The sequence below is a fragment of the Apteryx mantelli genome, chromosome 9 (assembly GCF_036417845.1).
Source record: "Apteryx mantelli isolate bAptMan1 chromosome 9, bAptMan1.hap1, whole genome shotgun sequence".
NCBI classification, from domain to species: Eukaryota; Metazoa; Chordata; class Aves; order Apterygiformes; family Apterygidae; genus Apteryx; species Apteryx mantelli.
Window position 1 is genome coordinate 19,934,228 of NC_089986.1, and position 27,497 is coordinate 19,961,724.

The following is a 27,497-nucleotide window of genomic DNA, read 5'->3' on the forward strand; positions in this document are numbered from 1 at the left end:
CTTTTATTGTTTTTAAAGTACTTGAAAGTGATACTGTGACAGTGGAAAGCTCCCAAGCTTCTCCCATAAACATTTGGGGAGAAGTCTGCACTTTGTTACTGTCAAGTTTCCAAAACCAGGTTTAATACTCCTGAGCAGAGCTGGTGGAAAGAATTTCAGAAAGTCTGATGAATTTTAGAAGTACCACATTTAAAATGTGAAAGCGTTATTCACTTGCCTATCACACACATAATACTAAGTACCTACTACATTTCATTACACTTTTATAGTCTATTTGATTTGTAATCAATCTAAAAAGGGAAACACTAGAACATCTAGAAAGTTTTGATTAGGTACATGCATTTTCTATTCAAATATTCATGACATACTCATTTGCTTTTAAGTTACACATCTTTGTCACATTTGTCTTCCTTTCAGAAGTACTTGGTATCTGTCTTGAATTTAATTAATGAAAAGCTTTTATAGAGTAGATCTGACATCTGTAAACAGTAGCTTTTAAGAAAAGAAAGGTCATATAGTGACATATTTTATTGCACATGTTGCACTCTGAGGACTGTTTTGTGAGTATTCGACTCTTGTTCTAATGCTCATAATCAGAAGCACAATTCATGGGAATAAAGCAAAAGCTGATTAAGAAGCTCGGCTGTGAAGCTTGACTATACAATATAAAAAGAGATGCCAAAAATATTTAACAAACTAGTTAAGCCAAGATTAACATCCCCCACATTAATCAATCAGTTGCTCCTATCTCATTCTCCATTAGTTTTCCTAAAACACCCACCTGACAATTTGTGGATAGCAAAAGAGAGAGAGAGAGAAGCAGCCAGAGAATGCCATTTTTTTCTTAACTGCAAGAAGCATTTAAACCAGACTTTTAAAAAATAACTAGTGGTTTATGGCCTAATTTGCAACATCTTTGACTTCATCTTGAAAATGCTGAGAATTTCCAATTCTAACTGAAATCTGTGGGGAGCTGCAGGCACTTTTGTATTGTTTTTAATTTGGACTAAGTTTTAGCAGATTCCAGCTGTTTCCCAACATTTTTTTCAGTTATCTTTAAAGGTAGTAAGATCAGATGACGTCACACACTTGTAAAATACACTGTGCTGCACTAACATAATCTGTATTCATTTCCCAAAGAAGAGGCATTGCCACCAAAAGTGTGTCGGTAACATAAGTTGATTAATAAATACACAGTCATGAATGTTACTGTTTGAGAGGAAGAACAAGCATTTCCTCTGTGTCCTTCAGGCTTTCTTTCTACAACAAAAGGACAAGTGCTATTGTACAGTATACCTGCATATACTAAGTGAATAAGGAATATTTGTGGGACGTATTTTTAAGAGTACTTCTGATTTCATATTGCTGCTTTCTGACTCGCTAGGCTTAAAAAGTGGCAGGCCTGTTGCCTTGCTGTAGAGGAAGTGAAACTATCTTATTCTGTAATATCTGTGCCTGGATTTAGTGGACTCAAACTTCATCCTTCTCAAATCATCTTCTTGATTAGCACTGCCCCACTTAAGTTAAATACATACAAACTAAATAGTTTGAAGAATCTGTCCTTTAAGAAGATTTCTTACCTTTCCTGAAGTCAAACCCTCAGTTATGCCTTAGCTTCCCACCTTGCTGGCGCTCCAGTGCTGAGTATGGTGTCCTTGCTTTTAGGGTAGAAGAACAGTCTCAGCTGTTTTTCTGTCCATCTCCATCAGGAGCAGTCCTTCAGCCCTCTCTGAATTCTCCCTGAAGAAGGTCTGTTCCTTAATCTTTCCCAGGTTCAGTCAGTTTTATTCATTATCAGACCTTGGCTGGTCTCCAGAGCTTCTTTTTATACCTTCTAAAAAGTCATCCAAATCAGGAAACCTTCAAAAAAGATCATTACCAATACTGCATCTTACATGCTATCCTAGGCATTTTTCTTCATTTGCCTTATCTGTTCTGTCCCTGATTCCCAACCCCAGAGGAAATCTCATGGATCCTCATGTGCTTTTTCTGTAGTCTCTTTTGAATATGGTACAAGCCTGTCCTTTTTTGAAGGTTTCCCTAGCAAGTAGCTGTTCTTCTACAAGCATAACAAAGGTCCTTCCAGATTTCTCCTTTTTTTCCCTCTAAAGTTGTGGTAAATCCAGCAACAGCTGGGAAAAAGGTAGGATGCATCTCAGCTGTTTGCTAAGGCCCAGTTTTGTGGGCCAGCTCTCTGTCAGTAAACTACCGAAATATAGTTATACCATCAAAAAAAAAAAAAAAAAAAAGCCAAAATCCTCAGTCACCTATCATTCAGCTCCTGATTGTCAACTCTTTGATTCTTGTCTTGTTTAATCAGAGTATCCCCTGCTGTAGCTATTAAATGTGCAGAAGTCAGATGTGCAGATAAAACATTGCTATCCCTCCTTTAAGGAGTAAATCAAATAAAGGGAGGAAGGAATAACCATTAAAAAATCATATAAATCATATAAAATCATATAAATATAAAGTTTTGTTCTTTTTTTACATTTATTGTTCAGTAAAACTTGTCTGTTCTTTTATAATATTTTTAATTCATGTTTTCAAACAAGACTGAGCTTTGCTAATTCTTGCTGAGGCTTCCAGATTTGTTTACTTTCTTTAATTTGGAAGGATGAAGGGCATTCAGGGCTCTGTGAACATGGAAAGAGAAGGCTTTTTTTATTGTCTAGTTCCCTATAGAATAGTTTGCTTTTTCTCTGCTCTTGTTTTTCATTAGTGCACAGCAGAAGACTGGGCATTTTTGCAGCTGTATCACTCTGATAAAAATGAAAGGTGAATCAAAAGTACATAGAAGACATGATGAAATGAGCAATCTAGGTATAAAGCACTCAAACTTCTACTCTTTTAGTGCACTTATCTGTAAAACTAGCAACCCTGTACCGGTTAGACTGTATAGACAATCAGATATGATGATGAGGAGAAGTATTCACTATTTCCAGTTGCTGGTAAAGTCAGTAGCAGCCAAGGGAGACTGAAACCAGTTTATGAAAACTTACAAGATCAGACCCTTATATTGCCAGTGATTATATTCTGCACGTGGGTTCCAAATCCATAACAAAATCAGAAAGACATTTATTTGAGGTATTTATAGAGCGTCTGTGTGAATAACCATCTGTGCTCTGATTGAAGTATACACATGGTTCAGACTGAATCAAAACCAATTTTATGTATTAAAATAGTAACTTTGACAATGTTATATCTAAAGATTTTGCTGCTAGTGGCTCTGTTGACCTGTTTACATGCAAAGGTAAATTTTAAAACTGCAAAATTTGAAAGGTAGCACAAGGAAGAATGTGACTAGTCTGTTCACTTCAAAAAGGCTTTGGTCTCTGAAGTTAAGGGATGATGTTTGAATGCTGTATGCCCTTCAAAAGTGCAGCTTGCTTAGGGTCTGGATTCAGCCAGCTGCCTACCTTAGAGCTTGTAAGTAGCTTTTGGGCTTATTTGTGAGTGTAAAGGTAAGAATATGCTGAAGAACTTTGCCATGCTTTCACTTGTCATGTAATTCTATTTCAAAATTAGTTTTATATCTTTTTGTTGGTGGTGGTGTTCAGTACAAATATTAGCAAAATATTCAAAATGTAGCCAACTATAGCATAAGGTTAATTGCACTGAGAAAACTTATTGTGTTTGTTCAGTTTGCTTACTTCATCAAGACCATCTTTTTCATGAATCAATATGTTTTGTATGTTCAAAATGCTGAAATTAGGAATCATAACAAGAAGATGAAAAGCAGTAGGCTGTAATGGGATTAGTTCAAAAAATATATATAATGGTCACTTATTTATTGCACTTGCTCCTTAGAAACAATTATTGAACAGTAAGTTTTTGGAAGCTGGTTATACTTGTTCAAGATGGTAAGAAATTGAAGTTTCTGATACTGTTTCACAAGATTAATTTTCTTTAGTGATAACCTGGGGAATTCTTTAAATTACCGCTTCTTAGTTGATGTAGCACCATCTGCCACATCTGCAAATATAATTATTTTTAGGAGCAGCTGTGTTCTTTTGATTAAGTCTTGAGTCACCAAGGTCAGTATTTTTGAATAATTTCATGTAGGAAAATAGAAGCTATTGTTTTGCATTTTGGTCTGTAATAAAGGATGTATTTTTGTTACAGTCGGTGCCATAAACCTCATAGCTGCTGTCCTCTAATTTCCAAGAAAATTGTTCTCATTTGAATGAAAGCATTTAGCTATGTAGGAAAAAAGTATCAATCATAATTCACGTATCAGTAAGACAGCACCTGGTGGCCAATAAGCGACTCTAGAGACTCTTCTATTAATGGAAATATTATCCTGTAAATGGCATACTTCTTCTCACCCCTGGATCATGGTCTGGGTTTCCAGCTTCAGTTTAAAAAGATGAATTGTAAATTAGTATCCTTGTCACCAAGGGAACATTTTTTTCAAAAGGAAGTGCATGTCATATTCTCCCACAAGATCCAGAACATTTTTAGTAGATATTACTGAAGATTTGCATCCTCTAGTAAGTACTGTACTATCTGTAGTCCCCAGATGAACCACCCTATAGCAGAGTTGCTGTGTTAAGCCGATGGCCTCCTGTGATAGGTCTAAATCAGAGAGCTATCTCTGATCGGATGAGCACATCTTGATCAGATGAGCACTCTCCATCACATAATAAAGGGGAGCCGAGCGACAGTGAGAATTAGGACCTGAAGCCTTCAACAGCTTGCTCTGTCTTGTGGTAGTGAAAAGACTCCAATCTGCTTCAGACATCTTGAAAAGACTAGAGCTTCTCATAAACTCTTTATGTGCTGTACTAATGAGTACATGGCATGAATGCAGAGTGATCATTTGATGATGACATGGCTGCATCTCTGCAGCAGTTTCTTTTAGTTTCCTGTTGCTGAAGAACTAATGAGAGCAGGCAGCTTCTGGAAGACCGAATAACTTTTCCCTGGGGAGTTAATGAAAAGTAGGTTTATCTTACTGACTTCGCTACAGAATGAAGGTGGCAGAGCTGAATGGCCTGAGGAGGCTCTCTCTTAAGAGATCACATGCGTGTTGAAAACTACAGCTTGGAAGGGAGCCCAGAGAATAAAGAAAGAAAAGAGCAAAATTTGATCTTACTGTAAGATGGTGAAAAGCCAAACCTGAGTTCCATATTGACTGAAAGAACTGTGAACCTGGAGGTATCTAGGCAGAATCTGATACATTGCACCTGCTTGGGTTATGAAGGACTCAGGTTGTAGAGTCTTTGTGACATTGGATGCCCGACCTGAAGATGATCAGCTGGGTGCTCTTTTCCCATCAATTAGTATCCACTAATATGTATCTATTGTGCATGATACCTAGAGATGTTCACATGGCTGACCATCAGTGGTGGCCAACATATGGGTATATATGCTTCTCTGTACTTCTTTTAGAAATTGCACAGCCATAAGCTCACTGAAAAATAGGCTATGGAGTCTAAAACTGTTTCCAAATACAGCTCTCAATTTAGTGTTTCTTGGTTAAAATTATTCTACTTTTCGGTGTCTGTTGAATCCCGACTGGATAAACTTATTTGCAAACAAGGCTGAGGGCTGGAGTTTGTACCAAACGCACTATCCTTGGCTTGAATTGCGTGCAGCATGAGAATAAAGGTTCTGTTCTACGTTTACAGAGCAGGAACCATGAACCTTAAGACAAAAAAGAAGCTCTGTCAGTGTTGCAGATACTCCTGAATGTATTGTCATGTGTGCTGGGAAACACACTTGCTGATTTTACCTATGCACTGAGTAGCCAGTTTGACATGAAATACGGCTCTGAGAATTGGGATAGCTGACAACAGAATTTTATGTTTACCAGATTTCAGTAACTCCATTGGTAATTGTTCTTAGTTGCCTGAACTTCAGTCTGAGATGTGGCCTTTTCTCATTCAAAACATATAATGGCAGTGTACATTTATTTCACTCATCACATACCTTTAACTAGCTTTTCTATACTTGCAAATGAAAAGTGGTTTTATTTTGGAAAGAAAACAGATTTTTAAAGGATCAAGCAGATATTACAGATTTTTTTGCTTTACTTATGATTGGAAAGACTACTGTACTGCTGTATGGAACATGCAGTGTGCTACACTCTGCTGAGCTATCACCTAGAGATAACACAAATTTGTTAATACTCCAGAACATGACTCCCTAAATATATTTTCAAGCTATGCATTAATTTACTATTCTACTTGTATTGTTTAATTAAAGTCCAAAGAGACCTTCAATTAGCGGCCACAATCTCATCTTTGTTGCTTTTAGACTCACCAGCACTTTCTCCGCCATGGGTTCAGTTACCTGCACACATTGTAAGTGATAGCAAACAGAGTTATTATCAACATATCAACTCCCTGTAGGGCAAAGCAGTGCCAAAGCCACTCAGTCTTCCTCTCAGTGAAGAGCATGAAAAAATAATGGACCTTACACTTCAACCTGAAGGTCAGACTTGATTTGTAACTTGCTATTAGATTGCAGAAGTGACGCATCTTATAAAAAGAGGCAGTGTACAGCTTCTTTAGGGAGTACTGAGTTGTACCTAGTACAGAGGCTACGCCTGGTCTAAATGCAGACTTGTCAAGGAGGGCAATTCACTTATACAGTATTTGACCTGCTGAATGTGATGCTCTTATTTTTAATGAAGATATAAAACCAGAATGACTTCATATGTTTAGTGTCTCTCATTCTGTTAAAGAACAGGGTCTACAGGCATGACCTGTAAAAGTGCTGTTTTACCTTGTCAAATGTCAGAGAAATTACTGCCCAGAAATATTGAGGTTTATCTATATAATCTGAGCAAGGGAGCAGTATTTTGTAAACAATCCCCTCCCTTCTCGATGCAAATGATGCTGGTATCTTAGAGAATATTAAGTGGTATCACACTTTTCAAGTAAACCCAGTATACCAGTCTCATTTGTACATCTGTATTCAATCCTCCCATGCATTTCATAAAACTTCCCTCTGTGAAATTAATAAGTGCTAAGTTCATTTTATGTTTTCCATTCACTGTTCTAATTGTAACACATATAGATTGATTTTTTTTTTAAGTAATTATGGAATAGCACCTCACATATTGCTCAAATCTTTATTGACCAAGTTACTTATCAGTACGAGTAGGTGTGTCAATATCTGTTCCTAAACAGTATCAAGTAAAATATACATATGTAAATCTTTGAGGCAAGGATAGCTTTGTTATGTTTGACTGTGGATTTGGGCAAATAGCTGAAAGTAGCCTCCTCTTAAAACATTGGCTTAAGCTCCAGTGAAGGTGACTTATGAAAATACATTTTACTTTCTAATTGGGTCATACTAGGAAATTGCACTTGGTCTGTTATCCAAGCTGAACCGATGAGAGATTATTAGTTAAACCATGGTAATCTGATCGCTTGTTATGGTCCATCACCATGTGTTCCACATCTTCTCATAGATGACTTCCAATGTATTAAAAGCACTCTAGAGGCCCAGTCTGGCACACAGAAGCAGATGGTACAGGATACTTCTTTCCCTACTACATTTCTGGAGAAACAGGCCTTTAGCCCTGGGTGGCCTTTAATAGGTCTCACAACCTGTCTCGAGAGAAAAGCTTCACTAAGCTTGCTACAGTTCAATTATTATATAGAGGGAGATATTCCAAGATTGGCCTGAATTATTCCTGAAGTAATCTGTGGAGTAATACCAGCTGCACATGCAAATACCTTGGCTGGGGAAGCTTGTTTTTATGGTTTGGTCTTTCACATCTGTACAGTCCCCAAGTAAATATGGTTCTGCTGTGTATAACTGACTCACAAAACAGAGTACATGCATGACTTACCTTTGCTCTAAACCTACAATATATCAAGGTATTCTGCCTGAATTATGGAATCCAGCCACTGTTTTTTACATTTTAATGACTGCTCCTTAACTTCTCCTATCCAGGCAGATAATAATGGGGGTGAACTACAGCAAGCATTTCTTTATATGCTGTCTACCAAGCTGAATTAATGCAGCAAGTATTTCATTTGCTGCTTCAAGCTGCTTACTTACCAAAAGAAGCTAGTACTGCGCTTTACTGTATCATTCAAGGCAGGCAGACGTAATTATAGGCAGCTAAGTGCTATCCTTCAGTCTTCAAAAGGCATTGGACTGCTATTTCGTATTCACAGTATGACAGCTCAGGATAGTAGTCTTCCAAAAAGGGGAAATTAATGTAATAAAATAGAATAGTAATGTCAGCAAGCAGACTATAGAGAACTTCTTGTAATCTAGGTTAATTTACATCTCTTTACTGAACTGTATTTTTGGTATCATTTCAGTTATTTATGTAGCTGAGTCACTGGAAAGGTTTTTGGGGTTTCCTTTCTTTTCTTGTTCTTTTTCTTCAGCAACTTCGAATCTCCACTGATGTATGAAGTCCCAGAGCACCAAGGCAGCAGCATAGACAGTTCGGGAAGCAGCTTGGGAAGCTCTGTGACAGCATGTAAGAAGGTAACTTCTAAGTTTATTTTACTTTCAAAGGCAGATATATCCCACGTTATAGCTCTGCTTCTTAGCATTCGCATTTATTGGGAATACAAAATTAAACTAATGCTTGAAAAAAAAAAAAAGAAAAGGATTGATACAGAAGGATAAAGTCTGAGTGCTGTTACAGTATCTTGCAGCTTTGGCTACATGGACTATGCTTGTTTGGCACCAAAATATATATTATGCATGTGAGAGGTGAACTTTGCCTGAACGTTTCTATTTTTCTTTGTTAGCTAAAAATAGGAAATACAAGTAGTATATCGCATGAATACCTTCAGGACTGCGCTTTAATAGGTTGCAAGTTTCTGGGACCCAGCCTGAAAGTTCAGAACTTTGCTTCTCTCAGTTCAACATGATGTAGTGTCCTGCATGAAACAGAGCTTTTCTGCCTTCCCTAGTATCAGACCAGATGGGTTTCAGCAACCCAGGAGGTAATATAGCTTGACTGCTATTGTTTTCATTGCCTCAGTAGGTTTATATGTAGTTACTTAATTTAGAGGACATGGAAAAAAGAGAAAAGCAATGCCTCTGTATGTCATTAGGTGGAGCCAGGCATGACCGACGTTAGTTTATGCATATAGGTATTTCAGTACAACTGAGAATACACAGGTGAAAACCCTGGATGCTTCCATTCATTCCTGTTCCCCAGGGTCAGACTGTGGTGGTATGGTCTAAGGGAAGGGCACTGTCAAAGACCTATTGAGAATGGCTGGCCATCTTTCATCTCTCACTTTGCAATAACCCACAGAGCTCTACTGTCTCCCATAGGCATAGTTCTAGAGCTGATAAGAAAGCATCTGTTTTGCCACAGAAATGTTATAAAGCTTCACAGTTCATTCAGTTTACTTACTATTTTTTTCTTTTCCTTCCACCAAAAATAATAATGCTTTCCATTTGTTTTTTTCAAACACACACACACGCACACATATATACACACATACATATACAGAGAGAGAAAGCTAAAACATGCAGAGGATAAAGATTTAGTTTCCTTATCCTTCTGAAAACTACCTTGGGTGGAGGTGAGTATTGACTGTGTTCAGAAATTTCATTAATTGTAAAATCACTGAAATAAAAAAACTCAATAGACTTGTGTTTATGCTAGGATTGGGCATCTCCAGCTCACCCCAGCACAGCTGAAAAGCAAAGTGTCAGTAGTTCAGAAGAGTTTGTTTATTTTTAAGAGAATACCTTATTTTAAAAAAAGAAAAGCTACTAACTGTAATTGGTCTCTCCATATTTATAGAAGTATGTAGAACAATGTCAAATAATTTGGGAGAATGCCTTAAGTTTTTGTTTAATCTCAGAGTTGGCCGTTTTATGTAAAACTGAAGGACAGTGGCACAGTGATGAGAAGTGCCATCACTGTGTTTATAAATGTTCCAGCTTGGTCACCTTCAGAAGCACTGATTGCTTTTAAAGGCTAGCCTTTACCACATATTTTAGAGCTGCTTCACCCGTCTGATCCCTTACATTTGAACTTTTCATTGTAACACAAGTCAATTTTATGATTCTAGGCATACGAAAAGAAGTGATTCATTTCTGCCAACACTTCTGACAAACAGCAGGATATTTTGGGCTTCTTTACAGCACTGTCACAGAATGTGTTAGCATTCTTTTTTGTGGAAAAGGATACAGAATTATCAAAATAGGCCATTACCTTCTCTTTTATCCTATGTTAGTTACAGTGATTTTTAAGGTAGATGAATAACTGGTTCTGGGGTGAAACACTGTGGATTCCTACTGCAAGGAAATGGTTTAAATAGTTCACTTGCAGGTTTGAATACTAGTATTTGGCATGAATGACTCCTGTCAAGAACCATATGAGACGTCATCTGTTGCTACACAGACCAATCTGAACAAATGCAGAAGATGTGCCCCTTGATATCTCATCTTATTCTGTATGTCCCACTTTCGTATCTTTTTTGATGAGTAGTAATTAACCAAGGCAATTAAGATGATCAGCCATGAAGACGCAGATGTTTCATTTGTAAGGCAGAGCCTTTTTAATGTCATCTTGGTTATAGATATTTACTGTATTTTAATGTCTTATGATCTAAATCTGGGAGCAGGAAGCTGTTACACTAAACTTGTATGCCATATTTTCCTCTGGGAAAGAGTGACTTTTCCAGTCCACACTGTGCTAGAGGCTGATTTAGTTCATTGATTCACAACACACTGAGTAATGCTGATGGCTGAGTCTCTAGATGAGAGTGGAAAAGTTTTCCTTTTTTTTTTTCTTTTTTTTTCTTTTTTTTTAGAACCATGAATTACTGCTGATTTCACTTTTAGTATACAATGCAGACTCATCCTAAATTATTTTCTGAGTGTGATGATCCAACTCTGCACCAGATATACAGCAGTATAGCATGTGCAGCTGTTAAACATAAGTATGGTCAATGAATCAAGGTCTGCTTTAACTTGTACCATTGTAAATCAGAAGAAACCTCACTGAATTCAGCAAAATTACTAAGGATGTATGTCAGAAGAGTTGGCCCAGAACTTGTCTCAATTAGGTAAGAATGAAGAAAACTACAAGATAGGAGGAGGAAATTTTGGCAAGCAGCGATACTCACCATAAAAGTGTAGGCTGTATACAAGAAGGATGCTGACTGACAGCTGAAGTAGCGCAAGTTTAGATTTCTTATCCTTTGATACAGATCAGCTCAGTATATTTTGTAGAGACATGCCTAATTGCGGAAGTGGCAATCAGAATGTACTGGTAGAGTTACATCTCTGAGGAATAACTGTGCTCACACTGCATTTGAGAAGTTAATTAGCCCTGTTAATTTAGGACAGCTCCTTCAGGATATTCCTTAAAAGTATGAATATCCTAGCAAGTTCAAATGCATACACACACCCACTTCATATGACACGTGCACCTAGTTAACAGGCAGAATTGTCTTACAATAGCGAGATCCTAGGAGTAGTCTTAGGTTCACTCTTCCTATGTGTGTGTGTCTTGGACCATGATATATTGCTGCCTGTTTTCAAAGAGGTATGTCTAAAAGTTCATATGGTTTCTATATGCAACTATTTGGACAACGGGAGCATGTAATCCTACTGCAGTTAGCATTGCCGAGTGGCCCAGATTATCCTTCCTCTATAGAAGAAGTTCTAGTGGGAAGGTTGTAAGGAATAACATACCTGTAATGCAGAAACTTGCATCTCATAAGGTAGAGTGTACACTCATCCAAAGTTTGCCCCCTCCATCCCTGTCACTGCTGCCCCAAATGTCACTTTCACTCTCCCAAGCACTGTTCAGATCCATGTAAAAGCAGAGCCATCTGCAAGGAGGCCTCTCCCACTTATTCCTGTGTATCTTCGTTTCCCAGAAAGCTGTCTTACCTGAGTAATTTCCAGAGGCTTCCCAGGGACTTTAGGCCTACGTGTATTCTTTAGATGCCTGACCTCCACCAGCTTCTGCTCACTCAACAGTATATCCTGTTTTACTTTTCTCACCTAACTCCTTCAAATCCAAATTACTTGGAATTTGAATCTCAGACCTCCTGTCTTGCACCCTTTTTCACATTTCTGACTACCTTCTCAAGTTCACTCACAGAAATGCTTGTGCACAAATGAGAACAGAATCTGGCCCAGGAAGAACATCATCCTGCCAATGTTCATCTCCTCAAGGCTGCTAAAAATCACATGCTCTTCAAAGCTTCCATGTAATAATTTCTACCCTCAATTTCAAAGTCTGTCATGAAAAGATGCATACATGAATTTACTGTAAGACATAGCAATCTATAAACCATCCTGGAGTGACTTGAAACTTGACAACTATGGCCTGACTGAAGCATTTGTTATTTCTTCTCTTGCTGCATTACCAGTATTTGCTTCCAGACAAAAACATCCCCTGAAAGGGAGATAGAGGTGCCAAGGGTCATCTAACATCCCACAGGAGGAAAACTGTGTGAAGTTTGGACTATCCAGCTCATTTCACGAGTTAGCTGCAGTAATCATCTGCTATGGCCCAGCTGTTCTGATGAGAAGTTAGGTGTGCACACCAAGTCATTATGAGACAAAGAAGAGTATCCAGGGTTTCTGAAATTTGTTTCCGCACAATAATTTCTGTCTGGTCTAATTTCTCAGAAACTGGCTGAGATTTGGGGAAGAAAGATCTAAAATGATTAAAGCTGAAGACAAATTTGCTATGATTTTTAAGGAAATTTAATGAGTCCACTTGTTACAACCAGAGCTATTTCAGCTAAAAGGACTGTTTCCTGTGTATGCAAAATTATGTCAAACAGATGATTATAACTTCAGCCCCTGAGGGTAAGAAGATCTAGTGTCAGATGAAATCTGAAATCATATATATATATAGTGTGTGTGTGTGTGCATGTATCTTTAATTCTATGTCTTCGTAAAAGCCTCAGAAGACAGCATTTTTTGGAATCCCAGGTATATAAAGAGGAGGAAAAAAAATGTTTGACTCTATGTTTTACCCATCAGTTTATAATGGTTCCATTTTTCCACATTTGAAAACATTTATTAAAAAAATGAGTAACGGTTTATAATGCTAACAGGAAATTGTTTCTATGGGATATGGAATATATTATTTTCCCCATCTAGTCTCAGAGTTTGTTGTGGTGGCAGAAATCTATTCTCATTGAGACAGGAGGTTATAAAATTTATTGAATGCAGAGTCATTGAACTGGTAAACAAGATTAGCTAGCAGTCCCCAAGAAGAGGCTGCTGTAGATGTGAAGCATTCACAAGCTTTTGCCAGTCTCAGAACAAAGTCTTTGGGCACAGTGTTTTTTTATGAGTATTTTGTGAGCCCTAAATACATTTGTATTCTGAAGCTCTTTGGTAGAAATACCATACCACGCCTAGAGTACAAAGGGTCTTTGCATATAAACCTCTTTTCTTCTGCATGATAAAGAAAAAACAACCACCACAAAGGTGTGAAGCCCCTCTCTTGCAGACAGCACAGAAGGAATGCCAGATTTATGAGATGTGGTGTTCCCCATTACTTCCTCCATCCTCTGCTGCTGACTTTTATTCAGAAATCAATGGAGAATAATACAGGGAAGACAGTATTAGCTATCTATCTGGCTTTCTGCCAGAGAGGTAAAATTAGAGTGGGTGTTAGTCTGTGGGTAGTAATAAGCTTACTTCTGGACTGTCCCTGAGTATTAGAAAATTATGTCAGCTGGCTAGATCAGCTTTCCACACTCAGCCATCTTCCCTGAGAAATGAGGAGTCCTCACAAGTTCATCCATTGCTTAGGAAGAGAAGTGGGAAGTAGGCATACAGGTCAAATGTTCCTGAATATTTCTAAAGTAAGACAAAGGTCTGTCAATGCAAAATATGCAGTAAGATAAAGCAAAATACAGTGGTTAGATTTTTCCAGATATGGCAACAAATTTATATTTTAAAATATAATTATTAAAATTAAAGGCTAAATAGATAGAGCACAGCCTGTTTCTGTGTAATGCAGGAATTGCCAGAAGTACAAATAAAATATACCTCCCTTATCACAAATATTCTTGTTAACATTGCTGCTGGGGAAGTTGATTAGCCATATAAAATGTTCTACAGCTACCATCATTGCTGTTGCTATTCTTTCCCTGCAGTTATCTATACTAAGGGTCCTTTTTCATGGAAGGATTTGGCAGAATGGGAAAAAGTATCTCCAACTGGTGGTCCACAGATCAATTTAGCAGACTATCACGGTAACTGAAATACGTGTCTTAAACTGAATGATGCGAGTACCTAACTGAGCAAACTAGGCTGACAGGCATTTTGTACAGAGAGCTCAGTTCCTGCAGGAGGTCAGTGCCCCTCTCCGTTTGCTGGGCAGTGAGCTCCCTCACCTTATGCATGTGCATACCTCCTCCTCCTCCCATTCCTCCCCAACCTCAATTATTTATCCTTGGTATCATATTAAACACAGAATGAATCCTCAGCTAAAATAAACAACCTTTTCAATGTTAACACAGTCTGATAGTGTAGAAATTAAACCCAAGGTACCACCACACCTCCCACTTCCACTTTCTTCCCTAAATAAAATTAGGGTCAATTGGTCCAGTCTTTACCGTTTCAGTGAAAGGGCAAACTGACTGCTCATGCTGCCAGCTGTCCCCCCCACTTGCTATGGATCTTTCTGCTGTGGCCCTGTAATAGGCAGTACAAGTCTGCCTGTTTACATATAATGGCTCTTTCTGCCCCCACAAACTGTGTGATTAGAGGAGCACCCTTACTCTGGCTCCATAGTCACAGCGGTGCAGCTCCTGGTCATAGCTTGGCGCAGCCGGTCCAGGTGCACGAGTTGCTTTCAGACTTGAAGGCTTTTCAGAGAAATCTCATGCCGTGCTCAAAAAGACAATCCTTTCAGAAAGTAACTTGCTGCAGGTATGTTTTAATAACATATTGGAGGTCTGTTTATTAAAAGGGAGGGACAGCAGATAAGGAATTCGGTGCAATCTAGAGCACTGGACTTGCAGAACTGGCTTTGTCTCTTTCTGGTCTGCAGATACCAGTAGCCCCACTTCGTTTTTGTTTGGGCAAAGCTTGTCCTTATGCGGTAGGATTGAGTCAACAGCACTGAGAGATAAAATTCAAAGTTTTAGTCTCAGGGTACTGACTGAGCTCAGTACTCATTATAGCAGGTCTTTAATTACCTTCAACTTCTCAGAAAGCAGAAAAGTATCTTTAAGAAGAAAGAGTCTGTAGCCTAGGCAGCCCCGGAAATGAGGCTGCTAGCAGAATGAATAGAGCTGATCTGTTGTGGAAAGAGATAAAGTAAATCACAAAGGCTGCAAGTTTGTACACTGGGGTATAATTAAATAATTAGTTTTGCCAACATCTGCATTTATCACTTTAACACAGAAAAAAATTCCTGGCAATATTTTCCGATACAAATGTTTTGGTAGGCATCTTCCTTCAAATATCTTGAAGGACTTTCAGTTCAAGGACTTTCAGTTCATTGACTAATACTTTAAGGGTTATATAAATCACTTGAATCCCAGTTGCATTAACTGGATAGGTCCAAAAGGAACAGGGGTCCTAATCTTGTCCCAAACAAAATTTGTAGGCAAGATTCCCTTTGAGCTCCATGGTAGAGTTCAGGCCCCCAGAGCACATTAGGACTAAGTAAATTTTTAAATTATTTTAACTATTTTTAACTATTTTAACAGATTCTCTGCAGTAACAGTCTGCTAGAGTCAACAGACTACTGGCTGCAGAATCAGAGGACACCATGCCAAATTGGCTTTCTGGAAGACAAGTCAGAAAGCAACTGTGCCTCAGTAAGTACTCACTATAATCTCCTCTGGGGAAAAGTCCATTGCGAGCTATTTGGGTAGGTGTGGGGGCAATCACAGTACATGTTAAATTAAAAAAAAGTCAGTGACTATCTGGCACTGAAATTATACTAGTCTATCTATAGTTTTCGTAATTTCCAGCTTTATGTTAAAAGCAAGCACCCAAAGCAAAAATGCATACAGTTTTCTATACAGAGTACATTAATAAAGATTACTTCAGATGTTTCCCCACATTTAGCCTTCAGACTTTGGCCCTCCATATTTTATTATGCTGATAGTCTGCAACTGACAAGAGAGAAAAATAGGCCAAAGAGAAAATTATTCTAAACCATAACTGGTTAAGTGGCAGGTTGGAAAGAGCAGATGTTTAAAAGGCTGCTAAATGTTCTTGAAGGCATAGAGATACGATTAAAGAGAAAACTCTTTCCATATTAGATGAGGAGAAGCTGCTGAAGAACTCAAACAGAATTATTTTATATTTGAAATGAAATTTAAATCTCAGTATTGTGGGTTATAATGCAGTTAAATTAATAGCTTTTGGTTAAAAGTGTGTATGAATAAATAGGAGTTGTTATATTGCTTTACACACTAGCTAGAGGAAGTTGGATGGCAGTACTTTGCTACGATTGTAATAGTTTTTTTATCTGAGGATGGGCTCAGGAGAGCAGATCCTTACTAGGAATCCCATTTGATTGTTACCCCCTGACCCCAGTGAGCCAACAAGGATTTGAGAAAAGAGCAGTTTTATCTCAGGCTAAAGGTTTCCAGTGCCACTCAGGCCCCACATAGCCTAAAGACCAGCTGAGGGCTCTCACAGAGTCTGTCCCTCAAGGACATTTCAGCTGTAGCTTGTGAACTCAGATGCCTGCTGTCAAGGAACTGAATTGACAGCGGCAATGAGCGGAGGCTTGTGTCTTGCCTGGGGGGTGAGGCAGGGTGCCGAGAACAGCACCAGTGATACCCCGTGTAATCCCAACTCTCACCACTCTGCTAGCACAGGCAGAGCGGGGAGCAGAGAAGTCGTGTCTTCCACCAGGCCTGGGGAAGGAGCACACACACCAGCAGCAGGCTCAGCTAGCTCCCTTAGGCTCCTGTTACGCTTGCTGTTATTCACAGGGAAAAATCATCTCTCAAAGAACCAAGGACAGTCCAGAAAGGACAACACAGGAAATGTGATTTAGAGCATGTCAAAGCTAGGAACCAGGTCAAAGATGGGAGAGGCTCACTGTCAGTCTGTCCGTTGGGCTCTCAGTCTCCACAGGATAGAAGCAACAAAGTACACAACCAAAGTGCACTAGTAAGCAACTGCACAAGGTGTAAGGTGAGACCCTAAATATCTCATCTGTGTCTCTATTTTGGATGATGCTGGGTGGAACGAGGAAGGAGATATTAAGGGGCAATATTTAGTGGTGCTATTTCCAAGACTCCCAAAACTAGACATAAAGAGGAATTTCCTGGTCTTCAAGGATTCTACATGTATTCTCCCAAGCGAAAAGGTGACAGTATTTGGAAGAATACAGCATTCTTCAATTACACCTGAAATGCTATCACCTGAACAGTATATTGAATAGGTTCTTAACCAGAACAGGGTAATCTAGTGGTATCTGTGTTGTTCGATATAGGGAAGAATTCCTTTTAATACAAAAGACATTTACAACAGTCACTTGGGTTTAGTATTTCACATCCTAAAAAAGGCTTATTTTCTCAGAGCAAATGAACAGTATTAATAATAATATAGAAATTAATAAGGTACTTGCTTTTTTTTATATTTGGAGCTTTGACTTTATTCTTCATGTTTCTTCAAACATAATGGGAAAAGTTCAATATTTGTCTCTAATAAGACAGAGCTGCCCAGAAAAGACTATACTCAAATTTGATTTAAAAATAGCCAGGACCACTGCTTGATACACACCAGCCACCATAATACTGCTCCTAAAACATTTTTTTCATCTGAAAATGCAAATCAGGTTTTATCTAGCCCTGGTCAGTCACCCTGTAGGGAAAATAAGTATTACTCCTACCATTTTACAGATGTGGGAGGAGAGGCAGAAGTACCGAAAAGACTTTTCATCTGAGTTTCCAAAGGAGTTTCTGAGATGTGGGGTTGCAGCCAATGACCCGAATCTCACTTGTGCCGAATGCCCACAACTTTCCATGGCAAAGTCATGCAAGGTGATAGTTGTCTTTTAGTTCCCATTTGTCGAAGAAAAGATAAACGAGACAAAGCTCTTTCCTAAGAAGACAGCTCTTGCTACTGCAACAAGATGATTGTAGTGTACATGTGGATGTAGTTCTGCTTTTAGGCAGAGGGGTGGGCAAAGGCACCCCAACAGGCTTCCAAGACATGGAACTGCCCCGCAGTTCCTAATGTCCATCCTAAAGTACAAAATCCTGACAGGCCCCTTCCTTATATTGGAGAAATATTAAGATATGGTTTGAAACAAGATCTGCCAAGTCATCTTCTATTGCTTTCTCACTCCCTGCATAGTGTACATACAGGACAATCAGCTTTCCTTGTGCTGCTTTCTGAATATAGTGCAAACTCAACACACACACACACACAAACTTTTTGCAATCTGCAAAGCAAAATTTTAGTACCTAGTTGACTCTGCAATTTACAGTTATAATCACTATAGAAGAAAAGAAATTGTGTTGAAACAATTTTGTATTCATGAGATAGGTGAAATGTACAATAATATATCCAATGAAATTAAAATATCATATAGAGAGGCCATTAATTTAGAAGCTAAGAGGTTAAATTATATTTTGAAACATCACTCTTCACACCAAGAGAGAAGATACTCGGTGGCCTGAAAGCTTAGTTCTTGGTCTGTTCCTGAAAGTTATTCTTTTGGGATAACAGTTATGAGTAAAACTGAAGTTTTGTTCATATTCTGGATTGATTTAATCTTAGTGAAATTAAAGGACAGGATTTTAATTTGTGTGCCTGAAAAGTTACATGACTAATGTAGGAACCTAGATACAAGCAGTACACTGAAAAACTTCGACATTAATCATCGGGCTTGACATGTGGACGAGTGTAAGCACACTCAGGATTTTTCCAGAATTGCTCTACCTACCTCAGGTAGTTAAATGGTGCATTTGGCCATGCTGAGTACATGAGCAGACCAGGAAACAAGAAATTCTTACTGCTGTGCAAGGATTAAGCGTTAGTTCAGTAGTCATACTGAGACACTTCAAAGCATTTCATTCTGTGTCCTTACCAATAACTGACACTAAATTATTAGAGGCTCCAGGAATAAGGAGGGAGAAAGACATGAACATGGAATAGTTTCCCCAGCTTCTCAGTTAGCTGCGAAACCACACTGCCTGTAGCAGAAAATAGTCTACCCTCTTTATCATGGGGAATATTGTGTAAGTTACTCTTAACCAATTGTGCCAGAGATGTTTTAATCCAACCACCTCTGAAAGTTGCCACTAGGTTTGAAGAAGTAAAAAGAATAAAAAATCCTCAAAGGTACTGTATCATTAATGGCTGCCTTTTCCAAAGGCATCTGGTAATACATTTAGTTATAAAGTGTTCAGTTTTCGTTTGGAAAAGTTCATGTGTAGTTATAAGGGGTCTAGTCTTACTGTAACTATAAATGCAACAGGACCATATGAACATAGCTTTCATAAATGTTATATTCATTATATCCAATTACAGATTAGCACATTTAGTACAAATAAAATTAGACTCATGGCTGTCCTGCATATGCTCACAAGTATACTAACATTAATTTATTAAAACACTAAACATTTAACTAAATTATAACAGATTGCTTTTCCAAAGGGAGAATTTTTAAGCAGAAAAGGCATTTTCATATAGGTAATAGCCCACTAATCTCCAAACTGGCTAATGAAAAGATAGCCATTATGATATGAAAATAATTAATTGTGTCAGAGGAGCCATATTTCATATTTGCTTACACTGGAAATTTTCTCCTGGGCTCTGAAAATATGAGCGTGTTCACATGATATGTTCGCTACTCAGTATTTCAAATTCTGCTTCCCTGTCATGATAAAAGAATTGCTGGTGTGTCCATATTTAATCCAACATTAGCATGTTGCTACTAAACTTCCTTGCTGGTGATAGCTTGTTACAAGTGCTGATGGTCAGCAGCACTGGAATCATGGGCATAAGTAAAATGGGGGACCAAATTCCCTATACCTGCTTTTCATTTTCCAGTTGGGGCTTTTATTTGAGCATCTGTATTACTTGTGCAACTAAAAGGCACTGTAGGCACTGAAATTACAGTTCTGTCCTTTGTTTTCCTAGGACTTAGTCAATCAGAAATACAAGCAGAATTTCAATTCTGCTCATAATAGTTACCATAAAATCCCCAAACCCATCCCTAAGTAATGGGTGACTTCTGCAACAATACTCATTTCTGAAATAGCAGAAGTGCCTATCATATGGTACAAATATCCCTTTTGTGACACATTGCAAAGACCTGTTCCAGAGAATTGTATTTATAGTGCTACATGGAAATCAGGTCATTACTTATAAAGAGTTATATAGCTAGCAAACTGGGGGGTCCACAGCTTCCCTGAAAAAGCCCTTAGGGATTGCACATGCTGTAAGTGTGGGTGCTAGTTTATTCCACCTGCTGTGTCCCCATCTCTGGATGAGCAGAAGTTAACAGTTTCCCGGGGATTTAAAAGGCTGTCCCTAACAGAGGAGCTGAACTATCCGAGGAACTTGCCTTTAACATAGCCTGGCTGCTGCTGTGGGGAAGCAGCGGGGCAGGCGGCCGCTTCGGGAAGGGGAGCTGGGTGCCGAGGGCACAGCAGGGCAGTGGCCTCCCCGCCAGCAGCCCCGTCCCGCAGCCCCGAGCAGGGCAGTAACTGCGTCCTGGTGAGTCCCTGGTGCCGCAAAGGCACAAAAGGCAGCGCTGGGGCCTTGGCCTGAGCCTAAATGCAGCTCCTGCACCAGCAGGGCTTTGGTGCAGGAAGGGAGTGGAAGTGGGGCTGGGCAGGGCAATCGGAGCCTCTTGCTGCCCCTCAGGGCCCCCACAGTTCTGTATTTACCTTACCTAAGCCAGAGGCAGAAGCCAAGCTGGTCCAGGGTTACGCTGCTAGTATGCTTTCTGGTATTACTGCGCTGGCAGAGCTGCTTATCTAGTGCAGTGCTCAAGGCAGAATTTGACCCTAGCCATATAATGATCATAATGTGAAAGGTCCTTCAAAGCCCAGTAGACATCAAATTTCTTTCAAGAAGGAAATGGCTGTTAGTGTATTAGATTTGCTTTAAAAGCTTTGTCATTTGCTTCTACCAATAAAAAACCTTTATCTCTCTCCTAATCCATCTCAAAACTCTTGGTCTATTATTCATACACACAGTCTTTTCACTTAGATCTTTTGTTGCCCCTCTGTTTACTGTTCTTCCCTTCTTATCCAACTTAAGAGACCTAGTATTCCTTTATGGACCGATTATGTTACATAATTCTGGTGACATTAACCTTATTGTTTTGCTTCAGGTATTTGTGAGCAAATAAGGTTTTGGGTGTAGATAGCCAGAATCTCTCCAATGGCTATGGTCATCAAGGATCGACAGTAGAAATCATAAGGAGAAAGAATAGCTAGGTGCAGTGCCTCTTCTCCATTGGAGAGTTCTGATATGTTGGTGAGTTGTCTATCAAAAGAAGTGTTGTATGTATTACGAGTGAGCATGATGTGAACAGGGTTTGAAAGATTGTCTTGTTCTAACTTTCCTTTTCTGCTTTCTGTGGATGAGTAAGGAGTAATTTTTTATCCGAGTTCTTTGTGTTTCCATTTACAAAATCAGACGAGGTACACTGGGATTTAGTCCAGGTGGACAGGGCTAACTGTGTTATGTAATTAGGGGTTTCTAGAAGACTTTCAGCAGAGTTAGCTAATCAGGAAGGAACAACTGAAGGAGGGTTCTCAGAGCTTGAAGTGAAGGCACAGTGGGAAAGAGTGAAGGTAAATCCTAGGCTGCAGTGCTGTTTGTTTCCATTTCTGTATTGGAATAAAGCATTTTACTAGCTCTCTTCAAAATGTCCCTGCCTTGAAGTGTACTACCTTTTGTATTTAAGATGAACCTATCAGATTTTGCCATGCCATCTGCTGAAAAAGGTTAAACTCCCTCAAAGAGCTTCTTCTTCTAGACTGATGTTATGAACGTACATAGTGGAATGCTCTAGCAGTTCATCTAACTTTTTTCCTCTTCAGAGAATATTTGAATAATTGCTAAACATCAAATTAAACCTAGTTTAATTAACGGTGATATTGTTTTGCAGCAATTTACTGCTGCAGATTAGGATATATAATTTTGTGCTAATGTCATAATTAGATGATATAAATTTTAAAGGTAGTTTAATTATGGAAGCTTTGTTTTGTTTGTTTACACTGAATGAGAATTTAATCAAAATCCACATAATAGAATAAAATATATGGATTCACGAGAAATAATCATTCATAAGCTGCACAAAATGACTTACAAATGTGATGAAAATATCTGTAATGTGACATTCTTATTACCCCACAGAGAGACCTGTGAACAGATATCATTTCACGCATACATATCTTTGCTCACTCCACTGTTGCCAGCTGTCTCTTTCACTGGGCCTATATCAAATGTTTCCAGCTTTGAACCTGCTTTTAAACAAACCTTGTTTAGAAAGAAAAACCTGATAGTTGCACTGTCCCTAGTTTCCCTCCAAAGACATAGGCTATTTAATCACCAATGCTGAACACGTATGGTTAAGTGGAGAAATTAAAATTCTTCCTTTCTCAGATGACCTACAGTTTCTTCTTCTAGTATGAGACTCTCCTAAAGCACAAAGTCTTATTACTGCCCACAGAGAAGTCATTTATGAGTCTTAATAGATCCTCAGACTTGACATTTTCCTTTTCCATCAATGCCTGTGCAATAAGCATCATCATGATTAAGGTGGTATTGCCAGGCTGCTATAGATAAATCTCAATTTATCTTTTAGGAATTTTTAAGGAAAAAGGCAATCTGGAAAGCAAGTAGGATGCAAAACAGGTGGGTGCATTATAATCCTGTAAGACATTTGGCATTCATTTACTTAGAGATGCAGTGAGACTTCCAGAAATTCTCTGGATTTTCATGCCCCAGACCAGCGATCAGTAACAGATAGAAAAGCCATTGGAAGTGATATTTGCACTGAAAAGGGATCTTCTCTCAAAATGAACCCAGACTCCCATGAAATGCAGCATCATGCCCTTTACCTCTCCATATGCCCAGCATGGAGGCTGGGAAGCAGGCCTTCCACTACATGGCAGCCTACCAAAAATTGCACCTGAAAACCACTGTTCTAAGAAAATATGCTCTTCCCTTCCCAAGCAGTATTCTTCCTTGTGAGGGGTAATAGGATTTCCAGACTGGACCAGAAAAGCTTTCTTCTATGTAAATGATGCAAAATTTTATGTCAAGTATCCTGGGGAACTAGAAACAGAAACTTTACACCATTAAGTGGCAGAGATCGATATGGAAGGTGGAAATTCACAGCTTTTCAATTTAAAAAAAAAAAAAAATACAGTACTAATTTCTTTGGCATAACAAGATACCAGCTTTTAAAGAGTCAGGATGTGTCAAGGGCTGTAAAGCTCATTTTTAAATGTTTTTTATGGCTTATAGCTGAAAAAAATCTGGCTTTGCAGGCAGATGGGTGAGAAAACAGTTTCAAAAAAAGGTTTAAAGATTTAAAACATTCTTGAAATAATCCTGCAATTCCTTCAAGTCTTCTCCACTTGTGAGTACTCCTACTCTGTAACAACACTCCTAAGTGTTCACACCATAAAACTCCATAAAAGTATATTTATAATGTAGGATATATGCATAGACACACACAGTCATATATTAGTTTGATCAGCCCAAGTGAGCAGCAAGAATACATGGCCAGACTGGAGGAAGGGGGAGAGGATAGCAGCCCAAAGTTAGGTTGGACTCAGTGTTATTAAAATACTCTCTGAGGCTCCTTTAATCATTGGCTCCTAGTGTCCCACCCCCTGCCATTTGCATTGGTCTGAGGTCTTATGAGTGCTGGTTTTAGCACATAGGAGAGGGGAAGAAGACGTGAATAGGGAAGCAGGGACGGTGAGGGGACAGTAGCTAGCAAACACGGGTGCTTATGCTGCTATGGAAGAACCCTAATCCATCAACAAGAACAGGAAGAGCAAGAATTGTGGCATGGGGTTGTTAGATGGTTAATCAAGTATGGGAGAACATACCCAGCCTGGGAGACAGACATGAGCATCTCAAGAAAAGGAAGTAACGCTTATTAGCGTCAAAGGGTGGCACAACTATTGCCGTGGTGAGAAAGCAAACAGATTGCTGAGAAAGCAAACAGGCGCTGTAATTATGGATCATGTGCTCATTGATCTCTCTGTTACTGAGATATTGAGGAATGTCATTATGCCATCACAGCAGCTGGGTTTTCAGAACTGACTCCTTACCTTGATACTGCCTGGCTTGGCTATCCTAAGCAGATACCTGTGCAGTGCCCATTTTATGGCAGTTTAGCCATCCAGCTTTTAAACAAATTCCAGAGGGAGGTTAAAGATGCCATTAAACAGTAGTTTAAGCTGGTTGAATCAGGGCTTCTGTGGTCTCACATCCTCCCCCAGCCGCTATTTCGTCTTTTATGCTGCCCTGGCACTTGTACAAATGTGCAGTAAGTCAAGTCAGAGAGAAAAACTACCCGAAAAGTAACTACAAAACTAAGAGATTAGTTTTTCTGGCCAATTCGTCCTTAAATCATATTGACGCCCTTGAGTACTCATTCAAGGGATGGAAGAGACACATCCAGGAAACAGCTCTCACAAATTAATTCAAACTGAAGGATAACATATGCAGAAAGGGAGATTCCTTGACAAGATGTATTTGAGGAAAAAAAGAGCGCTTTCCAGTTGAATCAAAGTAGATTAAGAGTGGTTTTCATCCATTTCTTCACCCAAGTCTTTTGGTAAAGATTTGACACTACATATCTTTGGATGTTTACATACAAATATACATATTTATATTTTACATCAGCTTCTTTGAATTTAGAGTGACTTCCAGGTAACTAGCTAATAACAGTGCAGTCACTAGGTCAGGGAATGAAAATCTATGCACTGGGACACTTTGTCCTCTTAATCAGTGCCCATATCTCCAGCGTGTTCTCCAGAGTCCTCAAAGAATAGCCCTCATTGAAGGGTAAAGATCTTACAGGAGTTCAGAAAGGAGGCTATTTCTTCCCAGGATTGGTGGTAGCCAGGAAGGCTCTCCATAAGCAAAGTACGGAAGTGCGCTGTTGAATTCCAAAGGAACTTTTTTGTTTGCTTGAGTTTGTTTTTTAATCAAAAACGTATGTATGATTTCAGGCATCATTCAAAAAAATCCCTAAATATACTTTTCTGAATAGCGATCATAGTTAAAACAACTATTTTGTTTTATTGTGTTTGGAGAAGATGAATATTTCCTAGTAAACATAGGAAAGGCCTATTTGTCTGCATGAAATAGGCAACCCTACATTCTAAAACATTTACCCTCCCTGCAGTCACACATTCAGCAGTTTGTCATATAGACAGAGCATTACGGAAGAGTGTTTATTTTACCTTTCACTCAGTAGTTACTAAGGCATCTTCCAGAAGAGCATTGTCTCTTTCAGAAATCAAAATCCAGACGTTGCTTTCCAGATCTAAGCCATAATTACTAGAGGTATTTTTAGTTTTAAGTCCCATCTTCCTATTCAGCTTGACGATACCTTAATTATATCCTGACAAGGAGCAGGAATCAACAGCTGCAGGCTAAATTGTGGCAGTGAGTCTTAGCCCTTTCTCAGGCATGTGTGGGTGTTCATGCTGCCCTGATAAGGAATAATACCTTCCAGAGACCCCCCCTATGACTTGCACAGAAAATTAGGAAACTCTCCTCTTCGCCAGTTACTCTCTGTCTTATGGAGCCCAGTGCAAGCAGACTGAACACTAGTTCAGAAGAGTACTGGCCTCTGTGAAGAAAGGATTCCATGTGTAATTTGTAAAATATGTTTCTCTTTGCTCTTGAGCATATTTGACTCAGGAAAAGATATCTTCATATGCGAGCTAATGTTCAGGCAGAAACTAAATATGCCTTTAGAGGGTTGTACTTCTGCATTTTCAGTGTCACAGACATATTTTATATAGTAATCAAAAAATACCTTATGAATTCTGTGGGGAAAGAATAGTGACAGTGAGCTTTCCTTTCCTTTGCAACTTTAGATTGGGACACTCTTTAATCTTCTGTCTAGATCTTCCATCTGCTTTTCTGTCCCTCAATGATACTCTCATACAGCAGGTTTTTTGATATCTCTGTATAAGAGAATCAGGTGCCCAGCCTCACGCTGACAATGCTATAAATAGCGTTGTCTAACACCCGGAGGATCAAGCGTGGTAATGCAGCTGTATCCCCTTCAGCATTTCACACTGTCATATTCACAGTGCCTCCATGATCTCCTTTCTCAAGGAATGGGATCCTTGTCCTGCCTCCAGAGCGCACATCTATAACTGCTTGCTGCTGTCATAACCACAGGCTCCCTGTAACATGATTTACAGTGTGAGGCATATAGAAATGTGTTAAACATTGTGTATACAGGGCACCGGAGAAAGCAGATGGTGCATGTGACATAAATATTTATTGGCTTATTTTCTTTAAGTCATAAGTGACAATTAATTACATCAAACCCAAAGGAATAAGCCTTAATGGAAAGAAAACATTCACAGCTGTTTCTGAAGCCGTGAATTATGAAGAGATGACTCTGGATGATTCATTAATGCAGTCCGGCCATTAAAATAGGAACAGTCTCTAATATATCAAGGCCCATAAATTCATCAAGGCATTTGAGATGCAGACCTTCTGAAGAGTAACTGGGACTAAATTTCAGGTATATTTCCTGCTAAAAATGCTGGAGGGAGAAAGGCCGCATTGGAAGCAGCATAATAACATCCTTCTGACAACATACAGTGTTCTCTAAAAAAAAGATTTGTGGTTGGGCTGGGGAGACATAGCAGCTAGGAGTCACATCAGGACCTTACTTATGTGACTTTAAGTTACTCACAGAAGGTAGTATATACTGGGTTGACTGCTTTTGGAAACAATCTACTACAGCTTGCAAAAAGAGCAGTTGTAAACCCCATGTGCATGATAGGTAGCAATTGTGCAGCTCACAGGACAGATTCTCACATAAGCGAGCCTCCTGAACCCTGTGTGTCGAAACAGTAAGGTACAGGGGGGTTTAGAGCAAAAAAGAGGAGACATGCTCAGGCACTTCCATTTCCACAGTGCTATTTCCCAGCCCCATTTTCCTGCTTGCCCTACCGGGAGGGCAGAGGAAAATTTTTTAAGAGGCTAACCTTACTTACGAGTTGCCATGTTCTCAGAGACTTCTGCTACTTTGTTCCTGCCTTTGAGCTGTGGGCTGGCACTAAGCACTATTGATAAAGTATAGTATAGGCCCACTTAGCTGCTGCTGAGTTGCTTAAGTTGCTCAGCCTTCAGATCAATGTTGTCTTTCTGAAGACACTCACATCTGCATGTACTACGTGTTTCAGGTATAGGTGATCTGTCCCATATAGCTCTCCCATCAAACTGCACAGAAGTGTCAGTGGAGGGATGGTGTCACTAGGGACACTTAAAAGTTTTAATAGGCAAGAGGAGCAATAAACTCACAAATGTCTACAGGTCTGCTGTCTTGTTTCCTTAATGGAGAAACTATGACAGTTGAGCAC

General features: G+C 39.1%; 1 protein-coding gene across 1 annotated transcript in view; it reads left to right on the forward strand.

The window, feature by feature from the left end:
• The window catches only part of SPHKAP (SPHK1 interactor, AKAP domain containing), an 80,964-nt gene that overhangs the window by 10,960 nt on the left and 42,507 nt on the right, over window positions 1-27,497 (forward strand). Inside the window, exons 2-3 of the mRNA XM_067301894.1 lie at window positions 8,355-8,457; window positions 15,639-15,749. Coding sequence (XP_067157995.1) covers window positions 8,374-8,457; window positions 15,639-15,749 — 195 coding nt within the window. The 5' untranslated portion in view covers window positions 8,355-8,373. The remainder of the gene's footprint in view (window positions 1-8,354; window positions 8,458-15,638; window positions 15,750-27,497) is intronic.